General features: G+C 43.2%; 1 protein-coding gene across 7 annotated transcripts in view; it reads right to left on the minus strand.

Moving 5' to 3' along the window:
• The window catches only part of rnf220a (ring finger protein 220a), a 303,417-nt gene that overhangs the window by 13,112 nt on the left and 270,881 nt on the right, over nucleotides 1-19,424 (minus strand). For 3 of the 7 annotated variants that reach the window (XM_084368121.1, XM_084368119.1, XM_084368117.1), the window contains 6 exons: nucleotides 17,140-17,182; nucleotides 14,181-14,314; nucleotides 11,977-12,106; nucleotides 4,614-4,806; nucleotides 4,438-4,493; nucleotides 4,030-4,141 (listed from right to left, as the gene is read on the minus strand). In XM_084368121.1, the coding sequence (XP_084224247.1) occupies nucleotides 4,030-4,141; nucleotides 4,438-4,493; nucleotides 4,614-4,806; nucleotides 11,977-12,106; nucleotides 14,181-14,314; nucleotides 17,140-17,182 (668 nt within the window). The remainder of the gene's footprint in view (nucleotides 1-4,029; nucleotides 4,142-4,437; nucleotides 4,494-4,613; nucleotides 4,807-11,976; nucleotides 12,107-14,180; nucleotides 14,315-17,139; nucleotides 17,183-19,424) is intronic. The other 4 variants (XM_084368123.1, XM_084368118.1, XM_084368122.1 and 1 more) reach the window with 2 other exon arrangements.

The raw sequence follows: 19,424 nt of genomic DNA on the forward strand, positions 1-19,424 counted from the left end.
TGTGCTGTAAAAACAGCAGCGGTAAATCCCTTTAGAGCATCATTCTCTGCTGCACCCTGTTAACTGAGGCCTTAACTACACTGACACACCATGATAAAACATTTAAGTCGCTATTGATTTCCCCTGCCTCAGACAGATGTGTGTGTGTGTCTGTGTGTGCAGGTCTCAGATGGCAAAAGGGAAGGGGAGGGCGGCGTTTTGTAAGTGCCTGAGAAAAATTGAGACAGAGGACGGAGTAGAAAAGAGAAATGGGAAGGAGAAAGAGAGAGAAATGTGGCTTAGCGATGACGATAAAGAGAAGAACCAGAGAGGAAAAGGCAGCGAGAGAGCAGTGTGTGTGTGTGTGTGTGTGTGTGTGTGTGCGCAGAGGGGGGGTGGAGGGTAGAAATCTAGCTTCATCACTTCCAAATTGAGGACAGATTCAATTATTTGCAGAAACCACATGGAAATCTCTCCGCATTGTTCCAGCTGGAGCACCAAATTTGGCAGCAATCGCATTGGCGGCATTGGAGGGGCCATTTATCTTGGAGGGGAAAGAGCGTCTCAGGCGTTGTACGTGTATGTGTGTGTATGTGTGAGCTCATTTATCTTGCAGGGGAATGAGCAAGGGAACGAGGACGCCCCGGGAGGCGACCAGATCATTACCCATCTGGGATCAGAGACAGAGAGAGGGAGAGATTTCACTAACGCTGCCCTGTGCAGAGTCCCACACACTGTCACACACACATGCATGCATGTGTACAATGTATCAATGTAACGAAAGGAGACAAATCTCATTTTCATTTGGGGACGGAGGGGCACAGAAGCTCCACAAATACGTGTATTTATAGCGAGCGGGAAGAGTGAGGCAGGGAATTGTTCCAGCCAGCTGACTGCTGCTTCCACTGCAATCATTCAGCATCTTGTTGGCTCCCTTTAAATGGATACTTAGATTAAGGCATGTTCTGCTCCAGGTGCTCACTAAGACCTCAGCTAGAACATCATGTTGCCACATACACCTACATGTTGGCCACAACAAAGTCGTAAGATCACATTTTGTTCAGAAATTCTGAGAATCTAAGGTAGCTCTTGGCAATGAGCTTCAGGCTGGAGAGGTGATTCCAACAAAATGAAATCTTAGGCATTTAATTCATTTCCAGAAATGATTCCCTTACCAATCATTAGTCTGATGTAATGTATGGTCTGTGGCAAGAAAATTAAAAAAAAGACAACTCTGTCCGCAGCACTTTTTGCTGTCAGTTGCAGCAGCTGACTGTGGAAGTTCTGGGATAAATCTACAGTTTTGACAAGAATTTGGAATTAACAGTAGGAACTGTATTGTAACATGAACAGCAATGTCTACAATGGTCCAGTTTCAGGACTGAAGTGGTCCAGGCTGAAATGTATGGTGGAATATGGCCTTTACTGTTGTGGTCCCTTGACTGCAGGACATCCTTCCTCCTGATATTCAGAATGCCCCACAACTGTAGGTGTTTAAACTCCCACCACAGAAGCCACTTCTTCTGTTGGTGTATGTCCCAGTCTGTGCTCTCTATTCGTTTTACTTTACGCTGTTTTTAACTGTGCTAACAGGGGACTTTCGACCTGGGATGAACAGATCTGATTTTTTCTCTCCAAATATTGATTCCAAAACCTAATCTCATCATATATGCTGGTGTCAAGTACTGATTTGATGCCTGCTCTCCTTTTCTCAAATTTAAAATCTGTTCACTATTCAGTGACACAAGAAAGGGATTGTTATGCCACCAAATCATTTGTGGATGAATCACTTATAGCTGACACCACATATCTGCTTAATTATCAGCGCTGATACTGAACTGGTGGATCTGATTGGTGCATTCCTACTTTCAACATCGATGGGGACTTTTATTCTTTGTTTTCCATCAATCATTTAGTTCTGTCTCTTGGCTTTGAAGACAGAAATAAGTGGATTTTTCACCTGAAAATCTGACTTAACTTTGACTTTAAACATGAGAGAAACAAAGGTTGAAAAAGTTTGTGTTTCTCAGAAATGTGGGGAGTGTCTTACAATCTGCATACATGTATGGCTTTGTCCTCACTGACATCAGGAACACACATCAACCTTGTTTGTGTGTGTGTGTGTGTGTGTGTACTATTGAATCAATCAGCACCATCTGACTATTGCCTCTCTAATCAACCACATTTACCCACCTAAGTCTATTTCTCCCAGACACACACACACACACACACACACACACACACACACACACACACACAATAAAACAAGGACGATCACACCACAGACAACAACTTATCGAATGCATCCCCTCGCTCAGCAAACACACACGCACACACATACACACCTCTTGCCTTGTAGTGCTATTTCTGATCAATACTCTTCAAGCTGCTCTGCTTATTCACAAGTTATCCCCTGTGCTGATATTTAATATGGGGGGCACACACACTGAGTGCCGATTGATTCATTTAAATGAAGCATTTATCGCATGCAGCTTTCCCAGAGGTGACGGGGAACTGGTTTAATGCATCTGCAAAGCTATAAACGTGCATAAAATCACAAGCATAAAAATTATTTCTTAAAAAGTACGATTTTTAGTGAATATGCATTTTAGACCATTTTTAATCAAATTCTGTCAGCAGTTTACTGCTCTGCAAGCCAATGTAGCACTGACTGTTGTTTATAGAAGGAAAAACAATGCTTTTAACATTCCAATCGTTTCAACTTGAACATTTCCCCTTAGGAAATGACTGAAGAGGAAAAGGTTAAAAAACATGAGATGAGAGTGGAGATTTTTAGGGGGTATTCCACAAGGCACTTCAGGTGGACAAAAGAAATCACTTTAAGAAATAGGGGCTGGGATGGAAGGCAACAAGCAGACTGACCCCAGCTATGTATGTGTGCGTGAGTGTGCACGCATCTGTAATCGCATGGGGCAAAAGGACAGGAGAATATGCCAGACATGCAGAAGCAACCAATCAACCAAATCCCTCTTTCTCTTTGCTCGCTCGCCCACTGACGTTTCTCTCTCACTCTCGCAATGAGCTGACCTCTATTACCCATGCAGGGGACAGGGTGTGTGTGTGTGTGTGTGTGTGTGTGTGTGTGTGTGTGTGTGTGTAAGAGAGAGAGATTGTTTACTTGTGGCAGAATATGGATGAGGAGATGGAAATGAGGGAATTACAGAGCAGTGGCCTTTCACACACAGGTTGTTCTAATGGATAGGGCAGTGTGTCTGCTTCTAAGTGTGCGTGTGTGTGTGTGTGTTTGTTTGAAACACAGCTAGGTGAGGGGAGTTCTTCTCTTTTGTACATGCCAATTCAGCCTTCAGCTGCAGTCATATAAAGGCCAATATGACATGATTTTAAGAACATTTTGGCGTATTTCTGTTAAACGATGTGTTAAATCATCAGTCATGAGGCTCCCAATTGCAATTTGTCAGTTGTTCATAGAGTAACACAGAGTACCTTATACATGCACGGCAGGCTTTAAACTGTTACAAACCTGCTCTATTACGCAACCTTCATCACCAACCTTACCTAAAAATGTAACTCTGAGTGCGAGGCTACTTATAGCCACCTTTTAGCATTACACACACTTAGGTGATGATAAATAACTATAATAAAACAGCTGTTTACCGTGCATCATGTTGGTAAAGTCATGTGTGTACACCAGGGTAAACCAACATTTTCATGTTTTCACACTACTGCGTATTGTGTGCCTGGTACCTGCTAGTGTCCACATTAATGATTCTAACGCAGCTCTGTGCTCCGAGAGAACACGTCTGAAGCAAAAATCAACACCTGGAGAGACCTCACCTGTCTCACACACACACCAAAACAGAATCCACACAAAATGCATCATTTATGACCCTCTGCAAGTCGACTCTCCCACGTAAGAAAACTCGTCAGAAAGTCATAGAATCAGTGTGCGTGTGTGATCTGTCTGACAGTGCAGTGGGAAACGTGACAGTCCTTTTCTGTCCCTCCTCTTACAACTAGATAATGACATGTTTGTGCAAGTGTGGGTCCATGTATATATGGGTAACCTACTTTTCGATCTCGCTGTTTTTACAGGTGCGTGGGACGCAGGAGGAAGAACAGGATGATGAAGGAGTGCTGGGGTCTGTCTTGCTGCTTTCTCCATTGCTCGTTGAAGGCATCTCTGTAAACAGACAACACGGTTAACACTGGATGGTGACTTTTCTGGCTGCAATAAGCATTCACACACCTCACTCCTAAATCAAGAAACATAAGACAACATGAGGAAATTCAGTAAAATGAATGTACCTTTTTGCAAATTATCTTTTTGGGCATAACTGTCAAGCAATAACTAAATGAGTGAACTAGTTTGTAAAATGTTGCACTCTATACTTATTATTGTTATATTATATACATATATGTGATACAGTGGTGTCCTTTTTCTGTCCAAGCATGAAAAATGTTTTTGCCCCTTCTTACCGTCGTTGGCCCATTTAGAGAATTCAGGCGTTATTCTGTTTGAAGGCATCCCGCCGCTGCAAAACAGAGACACAAACATTGGTATGACCAGAGCCAAAAGGGTACATTACATTTTTCTTACAGTAGTTTAGTTAGTATTCTGCTAGTTAGACCGTGTGTTGGTTGAGTCTTCATACTTGAGCACGGCTCCCCGTAGCGCCTCCCTCTCCCTGGCTTCTCCTTGGTCCTCTCCAGCTCCAGAGCAGGGGATTATATCAGCCTCGGTGTATTGGGCCTTGCCATACTCCAACGTGTCGTCTCCGTCCACGTCTAGGTCAGCGTCGCTATCTGCCGCGCTCTCCTTGATGCTACACGTGGCAAAACCTGTTCCTGTGAAAATCAAAAAGGCACAACTTTCATTTAAAATGTACAAAGTCAATAGGAGTAAAAGACAATTGTGGTTTTATATGTAAAGAGTAAGCTTTGCTCATTAGTCAACACTTGCAATTGCTATTAAAATAAATAACAATAATGCCTGTCAAAAAAGAAAACCCTGCAGAAGACATCATTAAGACCCCGATTAACAGTTTTTGAGGTCTTAAATTTAGTTCTGAAACTTTACTTTTCCCTGACCAATTACAGGTTTGCAGATGGAGGTAGACGAGCCAAAGAAATGGTCATAGAGAAGGAGGTGAAGAGAGAGAGCATTTGGACATATGCTGAACTGATGAAGACTGACGCCTCACCCATCAATCTTTGAGGGAGAGAGAGAGAGAGAGAGAGAGAGAGAGAGAGAGGGAGAGAGAGAGCGAGAGAGAGAGTGGGAGTGTGTGTGTGTTTGAGTGGCACTTCTATAAACCCAGTGATGAACGCTCAGACAAACCCTTACCGCTGCCTGACTGCTCCCTTCAGCTCCACTTAGCCACAGAGCCAGCTGTGTGTGTGTGTCCGTCACTTAGAGGCGTCTCCTCAGTGTTTGTTTGAGACTGTCTGTCCCTCTGTCACTTAGGCCCTGTCTCTCCAACCCCTTTAAGGTATGTGTGTGTGTGTGTGCACGTGCCAGTGTGTGACTCTGTCCAACTGTCACTTACACAATGTCTATCTACCACACAAAGGTAGGTAAGGTGTATGTGTGTGTGTGTGTGTGTGTGTGTGTGGGAGTGTGCATGTCACTTACACCCTGACTATTCAAGCACTTGAAGGTAGACAGGTGTGTGTGTGTCTGTGTGCACTTGTGTTTCACTTAAGATGTGACTCTGAAGCAGTCTGTGTGTGTCTACCTGTGACAGGCCTGACAGCCACCTTATTTACACCTATCCCAATTTCTACAAGCTCTCAGCTGGACTAGTGTGCTCTGTGTGTATGTGATGAGAGTGTGTGTGTGTGTGTGTGGGACCAGATACAAGCGAGACAGAGTTGACAGCCATCTTATTTAACCTGCTGTCCCACTATGTGTGTGTGAGTCTCGATACTTGACTTCCTATAACAGTTGGTCTGAGTGCACTGCAGCGTCACAGCACTATGGTGTCTTTGTCAAAGTGCAAATCAGCCGCTGAAGCGCGTCTCTGACGATCTTCTGGGATTTAAACATCTGCCGCTGCCTCTCCTCCCACCTGACTCGGTTATTCATTTCACTCTTACTTTAGAAAAAAATAAAAAATGAGAGGGAAGGAGAGAGAATGAGAACGACTGAAAGCCGCTGTGATAAAACGCGCCACCAATGCTAAGCCGTTTTACAACAGGCCCATGGTTTTTAGTGATCAAATAAAAAGGACCTTTTAACTTTTATTTGGTCTCGGCGTCAGAGGGGAACATATGGGAACAATGGCCGCGCAGTGTAAATCTAACAGCCTGCTGGCTCTGCTCGGCTACCGAGGCGATAGATTTTCAGGGCATGGCAGGAGGCGAGCAGAGCACATGTTACATTAGACAGTCAAAGTACTGACATGGTGAAACGTTTGGGCTATTTCTCCTATCTTCACTACCAGACTCCCTAGTAGCTACTTGAGTAAGTTAGGGGAAAGCTCATTGTTTCAAATACAGAGTTGTTTCTCCACCCATTCGTCACTAAAACACCTTGTTCACTGTGTAGCATATGCACATTTTCATATTCCATATTTAAACCTGCAGTGTGGGACTTTTACATATAAATGAATGTTTGTTACATTCAAGCCCTTGCTAAACGACTTTCCACAATGCTGAAGAAGCCTATCACCACCAGAAAAATCTCTGCATTTCAAAGTGTACAGAATTTTCAAATCGGGACTATGTCGCGACTTTCCCGCGCTGAGCGTAGCTTTTGAGTGTTCGGTGTAATCACTGTCACTGCCAGAAGGGGGAGACAAAAGCCCTTCATACATGAGGTAGAACAATGGGCTGTCATTGGTCCGTCTCTCTTTTATTCCCATGACAGAGGCTTGAGCCATTCCACCTTCAATGCCCCAGAGTCAGCCAAGCCAGGAGAGGTACAACGCTTTGAATGCCGCCAAGATTCTCATCCATCAGCTGTGAATGTGTGACCAACTAGATGACAGTAAAACAGATATTGTAGCTTTGACTGCCAACCACTAATGCACTAATGTTTGCTTGAGTGCTGTAGTATTGTGTTGTGGTGGTGGTCGGGGGAAAATCTAATCAACTCATCAAAATATTGATTTTGTGGCTAGCTGGCCACAACAAACAGTTACAAGAAGTGGAACATGGACATGTGGGCTCAGAGGACTTGATCCTGCCCCAGGTAGGGATTTTCATGTGTGCAATCCCAGACGGACCAGAAAAAGAAAGAGACCCAAAGAAAGAGCCACGTTCCAAGGGGACCCAAGACAGCTGAACTCAAACGTCTTGGATCAATAATTGGTCCAAGATGGGGCAGAGACCCAAACCATTTAAGACTGACGAGATTATTAAAATGTACAAATGGCTATCATATCGAACATATAAACAAGACATTCTCAGACATTTTGAATGACCTCCATACAGGTGGACATGACGCTGTAGTTGCTTACTGATACACACTTATGTGCACTTCAAAACTGGATTTCACACGGCCTAATTTGTGCATGTACACACTGTACATGTCTTTAGGTGTGCTAGCTGTGAGTATATGTGTGGCCTGTTTGCTCAGTGTGTGTGTGTGTGTGTGTTCCCAGTGCTTCTATCTGTCCCTCTAAGCAGTCTTGGCAGGCCAATCTAATCTGGCCAGGGAAAGGTCAGCCCCACTCTAACTGCCTTTCACTCACATTATGCACCGACGCCCCCTCCCACCTTTCTTTTCTCTTCACCCCTCTTCCTTTCCTCACCTTCCTTTCCCTCCCTTTTTTTGTCATCGCTCCTTCTTTCTCACCTTTATTCTTTTACATTCCCTTGTCCTCTTTCCACTCTTTTCCTGACAGTCTGTTTTTTTTTACCTCTCTTCCACCACCCTTAATCACTCCATTTTTTTCTCTCTCCTCATGTTTTCTCTCTGTCTCTGCTGTACGAGTCCTGCTCTCTGAACTGTTTCCCCTCTTTTCTGCTAGACAGGCATGATCAATACGCACACATACTGACTCCCACAGAGCCATCCTGGTCTGTCTCATTATCATAACCATCTCCTGAATATCGTTGACTCTTAAAATACTAACTACACATTTTATCCTCCGCGTTAACATGTTTTATGACAGCAACGCAGGAGACACCCAATCTACATACATGTCACCACAACACTACAAGTCCAGATCTGAAGAGGCAGGCAGGATCAAAGGACTCATCAGGCTGACTGACAGCCAGGATCAGCCAATCGACCGACCTCGGCGACATCCCGTTACCATAGCAATTATCGGGACCCTCTAAGAAGCAGAGAGGAGGAGAGTCAAAGGTCATCGCACTATCTTTCTGCCATTTACAGGTCAGAGAAAGAGAGGGCGAGAGATTGGGAAAGGGACACAGACACAAAGACATGAGACAGCCATCTTTGAAGTCCATTTACAAAGCACAGATTTCTCCTCTTCTCAATCCCTCTGGGCCATCTCAACCTGCAATAATCCCCCTCTTCTCCTCCTCTGTCCCTCTGGATGGCCTGATATCAAATCTCAGGATCTGTCTGTCTGCCTTCCCATCTGTCTGTGGCTAAACTAACGCATCCACTATGTTGTTCCAAACTTTGTAATAATGTCTTTATAAAATAATACATAGAACCAAGACTAAACACTGAAAAAAGAGTGCTAGAATTTCATCCTTAAATTTGGATTACTTTAGGCTCATGAGGGTCTGAAGTGTATAAGCCATTATACAGTATAATTGATGGGGTGTAAGATAACAAGGACGCTGTTATCTAATAACTTTTTTCCTAATTCCTAATTTTCCTAATGAATAATGATTAAAAACCTAGACATACCGTATTAATCCATAATTCTGAAGATGGTCAAACACCCATTACCTCAAGTGTCCGTTGAGAAGGATATAGGGATTTATAGGCAGAAATTAGGCATGCGCCGATCTGATATTCAGTATCCTTATTGGTCCGATATTGGCCAAAATCACTGAATCGGATATCTGAGAGGGGAAAACGTATAATCTGATTGAATTATTAGCCTTAACGCTCCCAAAAACTATGCGCAACATGCCATAAAGAGAGCAGCTTGTGTCACGTGACTAGTTTGAGTGAGACTGTCATCCCTTTCTCCACTAGTACTTTTGGTGGTGCCGAGTCAAACCGCGCCACCCTGATTTGCGTTTCCATCACTAGTTTTACTGTGACAAGTTTAGCTGAGCTGCGTCTGCGATGGACCTGCTCCGGAGCAGGGCCAAGCCGCGACTGCTCTGCCTCTAAGCGGGCCGCGGTGATGACTCGTGACTGCAGCTAACCCGTAACAAGCACCATCTCCCCCTGAAAACTATACTCAACTCAAGAAACCTGAGAGAAAGACGTTTTTAAAAGTCAGTGTGTTCAGCTCTCAGTACTTTTGTAGCGTCTAACTGAGTGCCCCTATAAAATAGTGTTGTGCCTCCTCTGCACATGGGGAGGCCAGCCCTGGCATTAAATTCACTAAATCCCAGAAAAAGAAAAGGTAACAATTGCTAGTTTGCTATGGTCTGTACTGCTGGTGACGAGGTTAGGCTAAGGGTAACATTTCCAGCGTGTAGGTTGCTAGCTCAGAGGTTGTTGTTGTTGCTACGCTAACACATACATGGTGTTAAGGTAGGAGATGCTGACTGAAATAGACTAGGTACCTTTGAATGAGCCCTATATATGAACAGATGGTGCAGGTCCTCTTCCAAAGAGTCAGCCATGTTGCACTGCTATGTTATACAATAGTCCAGAACCAACAAACCAAACACTGGCTGTGGAGATGGGCTTTCACGTTTTTAGTGACCACAAAAGGTTCTCCTATAGCAACCTCACTGCTAGCTGCCACTAAATCCTACACACTGGTCCTTTAATGGGTCATGATTTCAAGGTTTATGCCTGATTGTTTAGAAACTGGTACAGGTACTGTTTAGCAGTGGTATTGGTATTAATTGATTGGACAGTATCATTTTGGTATTAGTAACAAAACTTAAATTAATACTGGCACCTGTATCCAAACATTTTCAAGTGACTCAACTCAGTTGCAGTGAACCAATTTCTTTTCCTTTAAATATAGACTTTTAATGTATCCTGCAAAGTTAAGAAGTAAAGTCTAGTTGCCCTCCAGCTCATGAAACAGATTTCCACAGACAGACAGTCCACTAAGACAGATAAAGAAAGCTCTCTGTCTGTACGGAGGGTTCTTTCAACCTGGCTAAGCCGGTGCGAGACACAGGGAAGTCTTCCCTCACACAGAGTTGAATCATAAACTGATCTTGTTCGATTTTTTCCTCCCTCCCCTCTCTCCTCCCCCTTGAAAGCGCCCTGTTCCCTCTGCCTTTCTTCCTCACGCTCTCAAAGGGAGGGAAGGATGGTGGCACTTCACAGAGGGATAGGCCCTCTCTTCATCCCGCCAGCTGAGGAGGCCCCCCGCAACATCTCTATATCCGTCTAGCCGGCTCTCCAGAGCCTGCAGGATTCAGCGGCGAGTGTTAGAACCACTGAGGAGCTTTCAAGACAAAATCCACCTTCTGAGCCTTCTGCCAAGTGTGCGTGTGTGTGTGCGCGTTTCAAGTTGCTCTCCCCAGGACACCTCAGTTATCTGTGTCACATCACAAGGTGCCCTATTAGAGCGCGGCAGAAGGGTCCTGTGTCTGCTCGTTTAACGACGTGAAAGAGAGATGGGCGGATGGAAGGAGCATAGCGGGAGATGGATGGACGGGTGGGGAAGCCACCTCCCACCCCACGAGCTGCGCAGTTTAGTTGGGATTTCAACATTGATCTGTCTTGTCTCCTCTCTCTCTGGCTTGGAGGGAGAGGTGGAGGAGGATGGGGGGAGAGGGAGGCAGGTGAGGCTCAGCATGTGTGTGTTTAACAACGGATCGAACAGGGAGAAAAGGAGGCGAGCAGGAAGAGGGACAGATGAAAGCAGAGGCAGAGCTGACTGAGTTTGAAAGAGCCTCTTAGAGATGACAGTGACTCTTTACCTCCATCTGTGCACATCTTGATGGTCTGCCTCCACCTCTCCATCTCTGTGTGTTTTACACACAGATACAACTGAGGCCACAACGGGAGGGCATTGTGCAGCACAGTGCAGTTTAAATTGTAAAACTGTGTATATTCCAACAATTAGATCAACAGAATGAACATGTATGTTTTTTAGAGACATTTCTGGGCATTGTTTGCTTTAACAGTCTACACTCTTCTGGTAAGATTCTGCATCTGATTTTGGAACTTGTCTGAGGGGATTAGCTCACATTCAGCCACAAGAGCATTGATGAAGTAGAACACTAATGCATGGTCAATATGGACGGGCTCAAAGATGGTGTTTCAATTCAGTGTTAAAAAAAACACTTTGTTGCTGTAATATTAATTTAGAAATCCCTTTTTGGGAAATCTAAATGCGCCGGGCCCACAAATAAAAACAGAGAATAACCTAATGAAACATAATAACAACACAAGTTTAAAAACATCAGAGAAGAAAGGCCAAGAAGAGACGGTCGTGACAGAGAGCTCAGTGGGAGAGCTGCAGGTGTGTCTGTGTCACAGCTCCCCAGTGGCTCTCCCATCCACTTCTATAATTGCATTTCTGGGTTCAGACACACACACACACACACACACTAACACACAGTGGTGACCAATGGGTCAATTGCCCAGCTAAATGTGTTTTCCTTCCCCTTGCTGAGCGGGTTGTGTAAGGCCGAGGCAGGCTGAGCTGGGCCGACCCCGGGCCAAAATACACTGCCACCAGACCACTGGCACCATTACAGCTCCCTGGTCACATTCAACACTAGTCACATAGAAGTAACACTGTGCACACTGGACAGGAGCAGAGGGAGTGATGGATGAGTAGAGACACAAAAGAGGAGACAGACAGACAGACAAAGGAAAAGGAGAGGAGAGAACCAATACAGAGGGTTCAGACTGACCCATCTACAAATAAAACCAGCATAGTTCTGTATGAGATGAGATGAGCTGTGTGTGTGTGTGTGTGTGTGTGTGCGCACGCATACCTCTGAAGCCTCCCTCCAGCAAAGCAGTAGCTCTGATCCTCTTCTGCCCCGCCCACTCGTACTCCTCAAAGCCCCGCCCATTCTCTCCATCCATGTCTGCAGAATCGTCATCACCTAACGCACCTTCACGCTGACACACACACACACGGAGACACATGTTAACGAGAGCAAAAACTTAACAGAGGCATTTTGTTTTGTAATTTTACTGTTCTGAACAGTGGTGTGGTGGAAGAAAGGCCAGATCTCCATAGCACGCTTTATCTGTACCATACCATGACCGCTGTGGTAAGTTACTGTATTGCTGGCTCTGTCAATAGTAATTAGTAATTTTTCCAAAACTTAGCAACACAACAATCACACTCATGTGTTGGACCTTTTTGTCCCTGTATTAAATGTTCGTAACGGATGGAAAGCTCCATTTTCTCAACAGCTGTGTTTTGCTGTTTGCTGGTGCTAAAATCAAGTCTACTCCACCTGGAAACTGTTTCAAATAAACAATTTTTGAAACAAAAATAAACTGCTGGAAAATGTCAAAAACGGTTTCATTTGATTTTATTAAGACAAATGAAAGTTCTTGTGGCCAACTTAACTGCTTGTAACCGCCTTGGAATGAAATCCCTCAAAACTTTTTTCTATTGGGGGGAGATTAATCATTTAAGGTGCGTTCACACCGGACCTTTTATTTTTGTCGCTGTCGCTCATGTCGCTCCAAAAAAATCGCTCGGTTGCTCAGCTGCAGTCGCTCGTCGGCACAATTCAACAGATCGCTCTGATAACGTCATTCAAGCGATTCCAGTGAATTTCACGTCGCTCGGAGGCGCTCATTTCTTCCCGTTTTCAACGCTATACGCGGCTGACAACGGCCCAGTTTGACGAGCTGTTGGCGAGAATCGGAGGCAGGAATTGCCCGGTTGGACACCAACTACAGGCGCTCCATCCCAGAGCGCCTGGCCATTTGTCTCCGGTGTTTGTGTGTGTCAACGTAAAGCCGGCTTTGCTCTTCCGGACCGGTGGAGTTGTATTACGTTTACATGGTTTCAGTAGTTGTCATAATTAGGCCTACATATAGATTACGGCAGCCAGTCAGCGCTGAGCGACAAGCGACTGACGGCCAGAGAGTTGGGGTTTCTCAACTCGAGCGACAGAGCGTTTTTTCGCTCCGTCGCTCGGACGCTGTCGCTCAGAGCCCCAGCGACATTTCGCCTGAGCGATTAATCGCTCAGTCGCTCGTTTGCATTAACTTAATATGTAAACTTGTCGCCAGCGACAAAAATAAAAGGTCCGGTGTGAACGCACCTTTAGCCAAAGATTACTTCTATATACTATTTCGATATTCTATACTGCTTCTAAATATTTTCATATTTTACTGTGAAGCTGCAGCAGGACGTATCAAATTTGCCAAACATGTCTAACTCTAGTTTGGAAAGACAACAAAGAGAGATCAGAAAACAGAATCCTCTTTCCATTTCATCCCTAATTAGAACAAGAAGAAAGGAGCATTGGTGCTGGTTGCAGGGCAGAACTACAACATCTCAGTACAACATGGATCTGCACAGGACTCTCACACTGTGTGATAAAAACACAGCTCACATGGTATGGTACAGCAGTGGAACGCCTAAAGTGTGCTGGTGGAATAGAGGTATTAGTGTCTCTATAGTAGTGTAATGGACAGCAGTGAGTGAGGGGAGGTACAGGAGGAGTGGTGATGATTGTTGTCTACTCTAGGAAGGAATGGAACTGTTTAGCATCTAGTCTGATAGAAAAGTGATCACTGTTGGGCTACAGCTACAACAAGTAAGGCCAAATTGGCCCTAATCAACAGACAATAAAGATCTAACTGTTATGCTCCTACGGGAGCTGCATGCCACTGAATAAGATGCAACCATGTCATATGGGATAAACTGCAGATCAGCTTTGCAGGGGCAAACTTTAACGAGGGACACTTTAATGTCCTGCGTTTTTTTTTAATGGTCAAGTCTTTCAGTTATTCCCATATGATGTGAATGCAGCACCGCCACCAAAGGAAGTTAAATCTAGAAAAACTACAGGTGCTACTGGTTGGTATCTGCACTAATGTACAGAAGTGATTGGACAGAATCTACAGGAAGTAAAGAGGTGACTGGTCAGCATCTACAGGAAGAGGAAGAGGTCGACAGGCTGTCCGACTGGAGGTAGGCGGGGGCTCAGGGCCAGGATTGTACTACCTGGATCAGGCATTGTTCCACATGTCTACTCATCTCCTCCTCGCTCCCAGCCAAGGGGGCACTGCACAGCGGACATACCTGGCCCCCCTCCTCAGGCTTCCTCCTCTTCATCTTCCCTATACGGGCTGGGGAGTCAAAAGAAAAAGACAGAGAGACACAATTTTAATCTCAATGTTATTGTTAATAAGTTTTCAAGCATGTTTCCACAGTATCGCTGGTTTCAAGGAACAGGAGAGACTCTAAAAGACCTGAGGAATATTTCTGTCAGATGACTCTTCCTTGATTTGATCATATGTGATATTAAATTATCCAATTCTTTCTACACCTAGAAGCATGTGAGAGCTGGCTAAACTTCTTAAATGTGTAAAAAAGAAAAAAAATGACAAGACATCGCTGGACTGGACAATCTTAATCCCGTTCCTACGCTTTACATCCAGGACATTCCTCTCCCTCTGTTTCTCCTTCCTTACCTCCCCTGCCCTCCTGTCACAGCCTCCCACCACACACACACACATTTAATTAGAAATTTAACAGAGCAGAACAGCCGTCATTGCGCCCCGAGTCTCTGTCGTTTTTTCTTAACTGCAAATGGCGCGCGGGGACATTAATTTTTAGCTGGCTGGGAAAGCAGAAGAGGCCAAGAGGGAGCGTGGCAAGGGATGGAGGGAGAGGAGGAGGACATAAGGCGATACACCATAACTGCAGGGGAAGAAGATGGAGGGAGTGAGGCTGGGAGGGTTAAAGAGAGAAACAGCCTCCTTCTCGCCATTCTCCCCTGACGCTAATCGAGGGGAGCGTTGTTAAATAGAGGAGGGAAGGGGCTGCTAATTAGGTCCGGCAGGGATCTCTGCCCCCCCTCAGCCGTTATACCCCACATGAGAATGATTCCTGGTTCCACATGAGGGCAGAAAGAAAGTAATGGAGGGCTAAGTTTAAACTAAGTCTACATTGGCTCTTGTCATCGGCACTGACTGGAAAAGGCTGAGTTATCTGTGTGTCGCCTGAAGACTGGACACACAAAATGTCTTGCAATAGAGACAACAACCAATGTGGTAAGAGTCAACTGATACAAATATGTTGATTATTTTAGCATGTATTGGTTTACACTGCTTCAGTATCCCTTGATAAAAAAAGGATCAGCATTTTTAGTAAAAGCTAACAGGGTGGACTGAAAAAAGTTACCAATTTTGAAATCATACTGGTTTATCTAATAGTGTGGAAAAGAAACAACAACTCAGGTGATATCTGTGTTTAATAAAGTCGAGCTTTCACTAAAGTAGCATCTCTGATAACTGTTCACCCTTGTATTGTGGATCAAGACGCATGAAAATGTGAGACATTTTGTCTTTCAACCCAATTTAGATCCAGACCTGAAGATAGAAGCAGCCAGGCAACAGCTAAGGCTTGGCCTTTGTAGACAATGACCACTACTAATGTCAGTGAGTAACAAAACACCATGACAGTCACCAAGATGTTGGTTGATACAAGGTGCTAACAGTAAAATATCCTCCTTTAGTGCAAGCATTTATGAAGCCTACAGTGATGCCTGTTGAGGCATGAGTAAAGTGACCAAATACTGCATTCAAAACCTGACATAGAACTGTGTGGACTGCAAGCACTGCTCAATTTATTTAGTGATTAGTAATGCTAGCTAGAAGCTCGGAAGCCTTTTTTTCAGAGCTTAGCCTCAGTTTGTGCCTAATGTTGTCAGATAAGGTTTAAGTTACTAAAATAAAAAAAGGACTTTCAAAAATAAATACCCAGAAAAAAAACCCTGACGGTACTTGAACAACACTGTAGAATCATCAAGGACTGTTCTAAACACTTTCTTTTTTCTAATCCAAACAAAGACGTGAAAACATCTTTTCTCAATTTGTTTATTGTGAACCAAAACTTTCACTATAGTTTTACTGGTGTGTTTTGCTGGTGTTTTAGAATAAAAGCCAGGAGATATGTCAATTCCGGCTACAAGGATAAGGAAATACAGACGTAACTTAAAAAAACTGGTATATAATCTTTGTGTTCATGTAACAACTGTAATATTTTATAGCCAGATGGTTAAAGGAGTCTTTGAGGATGATCTAAATACTTCCAGAACAGCTCTTAGTGTTGTTTAACAATACTTCTGGGTTTTTGAAAGACTCCTGGGTTAATACTTATTAGAAAATCCAATTCAGCTATATGATAAAACAAGTAAATGGTACAAACTGGGGCTACTTAGAGCTAACAATCAGCTTAGCCCACACAATAAGATGCTTAAGGCATATAAAAAACAAAACATACTACAAAAATGAAGGAGAAAGTCCACACACTGAAAGCTCCTGATGTGAAAAAGTCATTATCACCACAGATGATATATTGAGAAGACTGCTTTTTTCAGACTGATCCATTAAAAAACGTATATACAACTATAGGAGCCACAGGTGTCTGCCACATGACATCAATAAGGAAGGAGAGATCAACATCACCTGACACCGCAGAAAATATAAAGTAGTAAAACATGTTGCATTAAATCAAAACAGACATCTTTCAGAAAGGACTTCACATCAGGTAATAGATCACCATCATAAAGTCACACTGTAAATAAACTGTTTTGTCTCCTGTGCTTTGACACCAGTGATATCATGTTTCCCGTTCATTTGTTGTGATGACACATCTTTTTATTATTTTCATTTTTGTATTCATATTTAACTGATAGAAATGTACTTCCACATAGATGATATGTAATATATATATAATAAAGTGCATTTATATTTATATAATTAAACATAATGTTTGGATACTTATGTAATTCTCTATAATATTTTTCCAGACATTCTGTGACCAAAAACAAGCCTAAATACAGTAATGCACTCTTAATAACGACATTTAAATCAAATAAATCCATCGTAGCAATGCAATGTGTATTAATAAGCAATATTAAGCATCACTCAGGAAGTGAAACGTTATGTGTACCTACCATTCAATCTTGTTTGTCTGTTTGCTCGAACTCGTAAAAATGTCTGCAGGCAGAAGAGAAAGAAGAGAGGGGAAATATAGATTAGACAATATAGAATCATTATAATATAGTTACAAGCACAAATAGAACTTTTCAGAATGAGATTGCTTTGGATGCTGTGGCAGTGTAAACAAACGTACATGTCTATTGTTTTCCACCTCCTCCATAACTGTCGGGCTTCACTCACAGCTCATTCTACAGCCGCCAAAACTCACTGCTGTAAACCACCCGACTGTCTTTCCAGATACTGTACATGACTGCAAACTCAAGCTCCTATCTATCATTTAATATGGATGGAAAAGGATTGAAAGTGGCGCCCGTATCGGCAAATACTACTCATGTCCGACGCCATGTTAGCTTGTTTTGGTCATGTGACCCGCTGGAGACGGAAGTGGGGAAACGTCACGTGTTGTTCCGGAGAGCGACCGCTAGGGGGAAGCAACGGGTTTCATTAAACGGCCTCCTCATTTAACGGCTTTAGTGTTTTACATACACACATGCACAACTATTTTATTGCTTCTCTACCATTGTGTATAAAGGATCATTTTAAAAAGAGGCATTTCAAAATTTCACTCATGATACAGTCAGGATAAAAATGTCAGTTAGATGTTTGACAAACTCCTGCTTTTTACTCTTAAAGTGTAGTTTCTTGGTTTCTGGTGTTTTGCAGCTATTAAAAGCCAAACCTAAGTTCTTATACTGTAAATGTAAGTGGTGCAAGAAATACTGAGATTCTTAAGACCTACGATATAGTAAAAATACATCAATGTAAAATTACTACTAAAAGCCTTGCCTTAAAACTCCTACTTAAAGTTAAAGTACCAGGGTATTATCAGCTAAATGCACTTAAAGTAGGCTATTAAAATAAAAGGTAGGCCCACTCATAAAACAGAAAAATGGCCCTTGTAACTGAAAAAAATATTATCTGCATTTCTAAGGGAGAACACTAGATTTTATCAAATATCAAACATCAAATATTACAAAGGGCCCATCTTCACTTCTACTGGTTAAATCTTAAGTAATACATATTTGTATCTCATATGTTCTTTTTAATTTAAAATCTGCAAAGTAGTGCAAAGTACACTATTTTCCTCTGAAAAGTAGTGAGGTAGAGGTATAAAGTGTGTAACTTCAATGTTATGTAAATGTGATCAGTTATGTTCCACCACTGGTAATTGTGACATACAATTAAATTAAACATTTATCAAAGCGAATGTGGAACATTTGGGGTCCTTGGTAGTTCAAGATGCCTGGGGTGAATTCTCTATATCATTAAGAATCTTATCATTAAAATTACAGCATTTACAAAATAAATTAAGTGAGGTCACATCTCTTTGTCCTTTCCACTTCTGTCTTTAGCAGAATGTGCACCTCGGGTCTACTGGGATTCAAACCCAGAGGCCTGCATGTCTTTAGCTATATGCTGACTAAAGCATCCCCTGTCACAGTTACGGATGCCCTCTCTTTGACACGGCAACAGTGAGTAGGCAGCGGTTCAGTCCCCTCACCATCGGCCCATCGTCCATCAGTGAGAGCCGACAAGCAGTCAGGCCTTCTCCTTCTGTTCGAGCCCTCCATCCGTCTCCTCACTCCTTCGCTCTCTCCCCTCCCCTCCCTGCCGCCACTTGAGTTATAGGCCCACTTGCCTCGCATCGCCACTACTACCGTATCATTATGATACACTCACTGAATGGCTGCGGGTAGGTCAGGTTTTTAGAGGAAGGGAAGAGGTAGAGAGGAAAAGAGCACTGAGACGGACTGACAGGCAGGGAAAAGGTGGCAAAGTCTGCCATTATGCTTCATTTTCAGGGTGGTAAAAAGAGTCACCATTGACTTAATCATTTGTATAATATAAGGTGATTTCAGCAGTTTCACTTAATGAGAAAATCTACTTTATCGCTATATGGTCTTTATGAGCTGTGTCATCCCGAACGTATGGATGTAACGTCTGCATGGACTTAATAGTTCTTATTTTATGGTGTAAGGGTGGAAACCCACTTAACCCAGAGATACATCATGGCCAGAAGAATTACCCGAACAAACTTTGATGAATTTAAGAGATAAAAGCAGTCAGGGTGGCTTTAAAGACAGCTGAGATTTAAGGAGATTGGCCTGTTGGTCAACTTAACTGCTGAGAGGGCATAAAAACCAAAATCTACCATGATCCTCTGCTATACTGTTCTACATCTGTCATAATTAGGGAAACTGACAATTTGATTCAATACATTATGGAAGTCTCATGATTC

Source organism: Pagrus pagrus, assembly GCF_965226575.1.
Source record: "Pagrus pagrus genome assembly, chromosome: 12".
Taxonomy (NCBI): Eukaryota; Metazoa; Chordata; class Actinopteri; order Spariformes; family Sparidae; genus Pagrus; species Pagrus pagrus.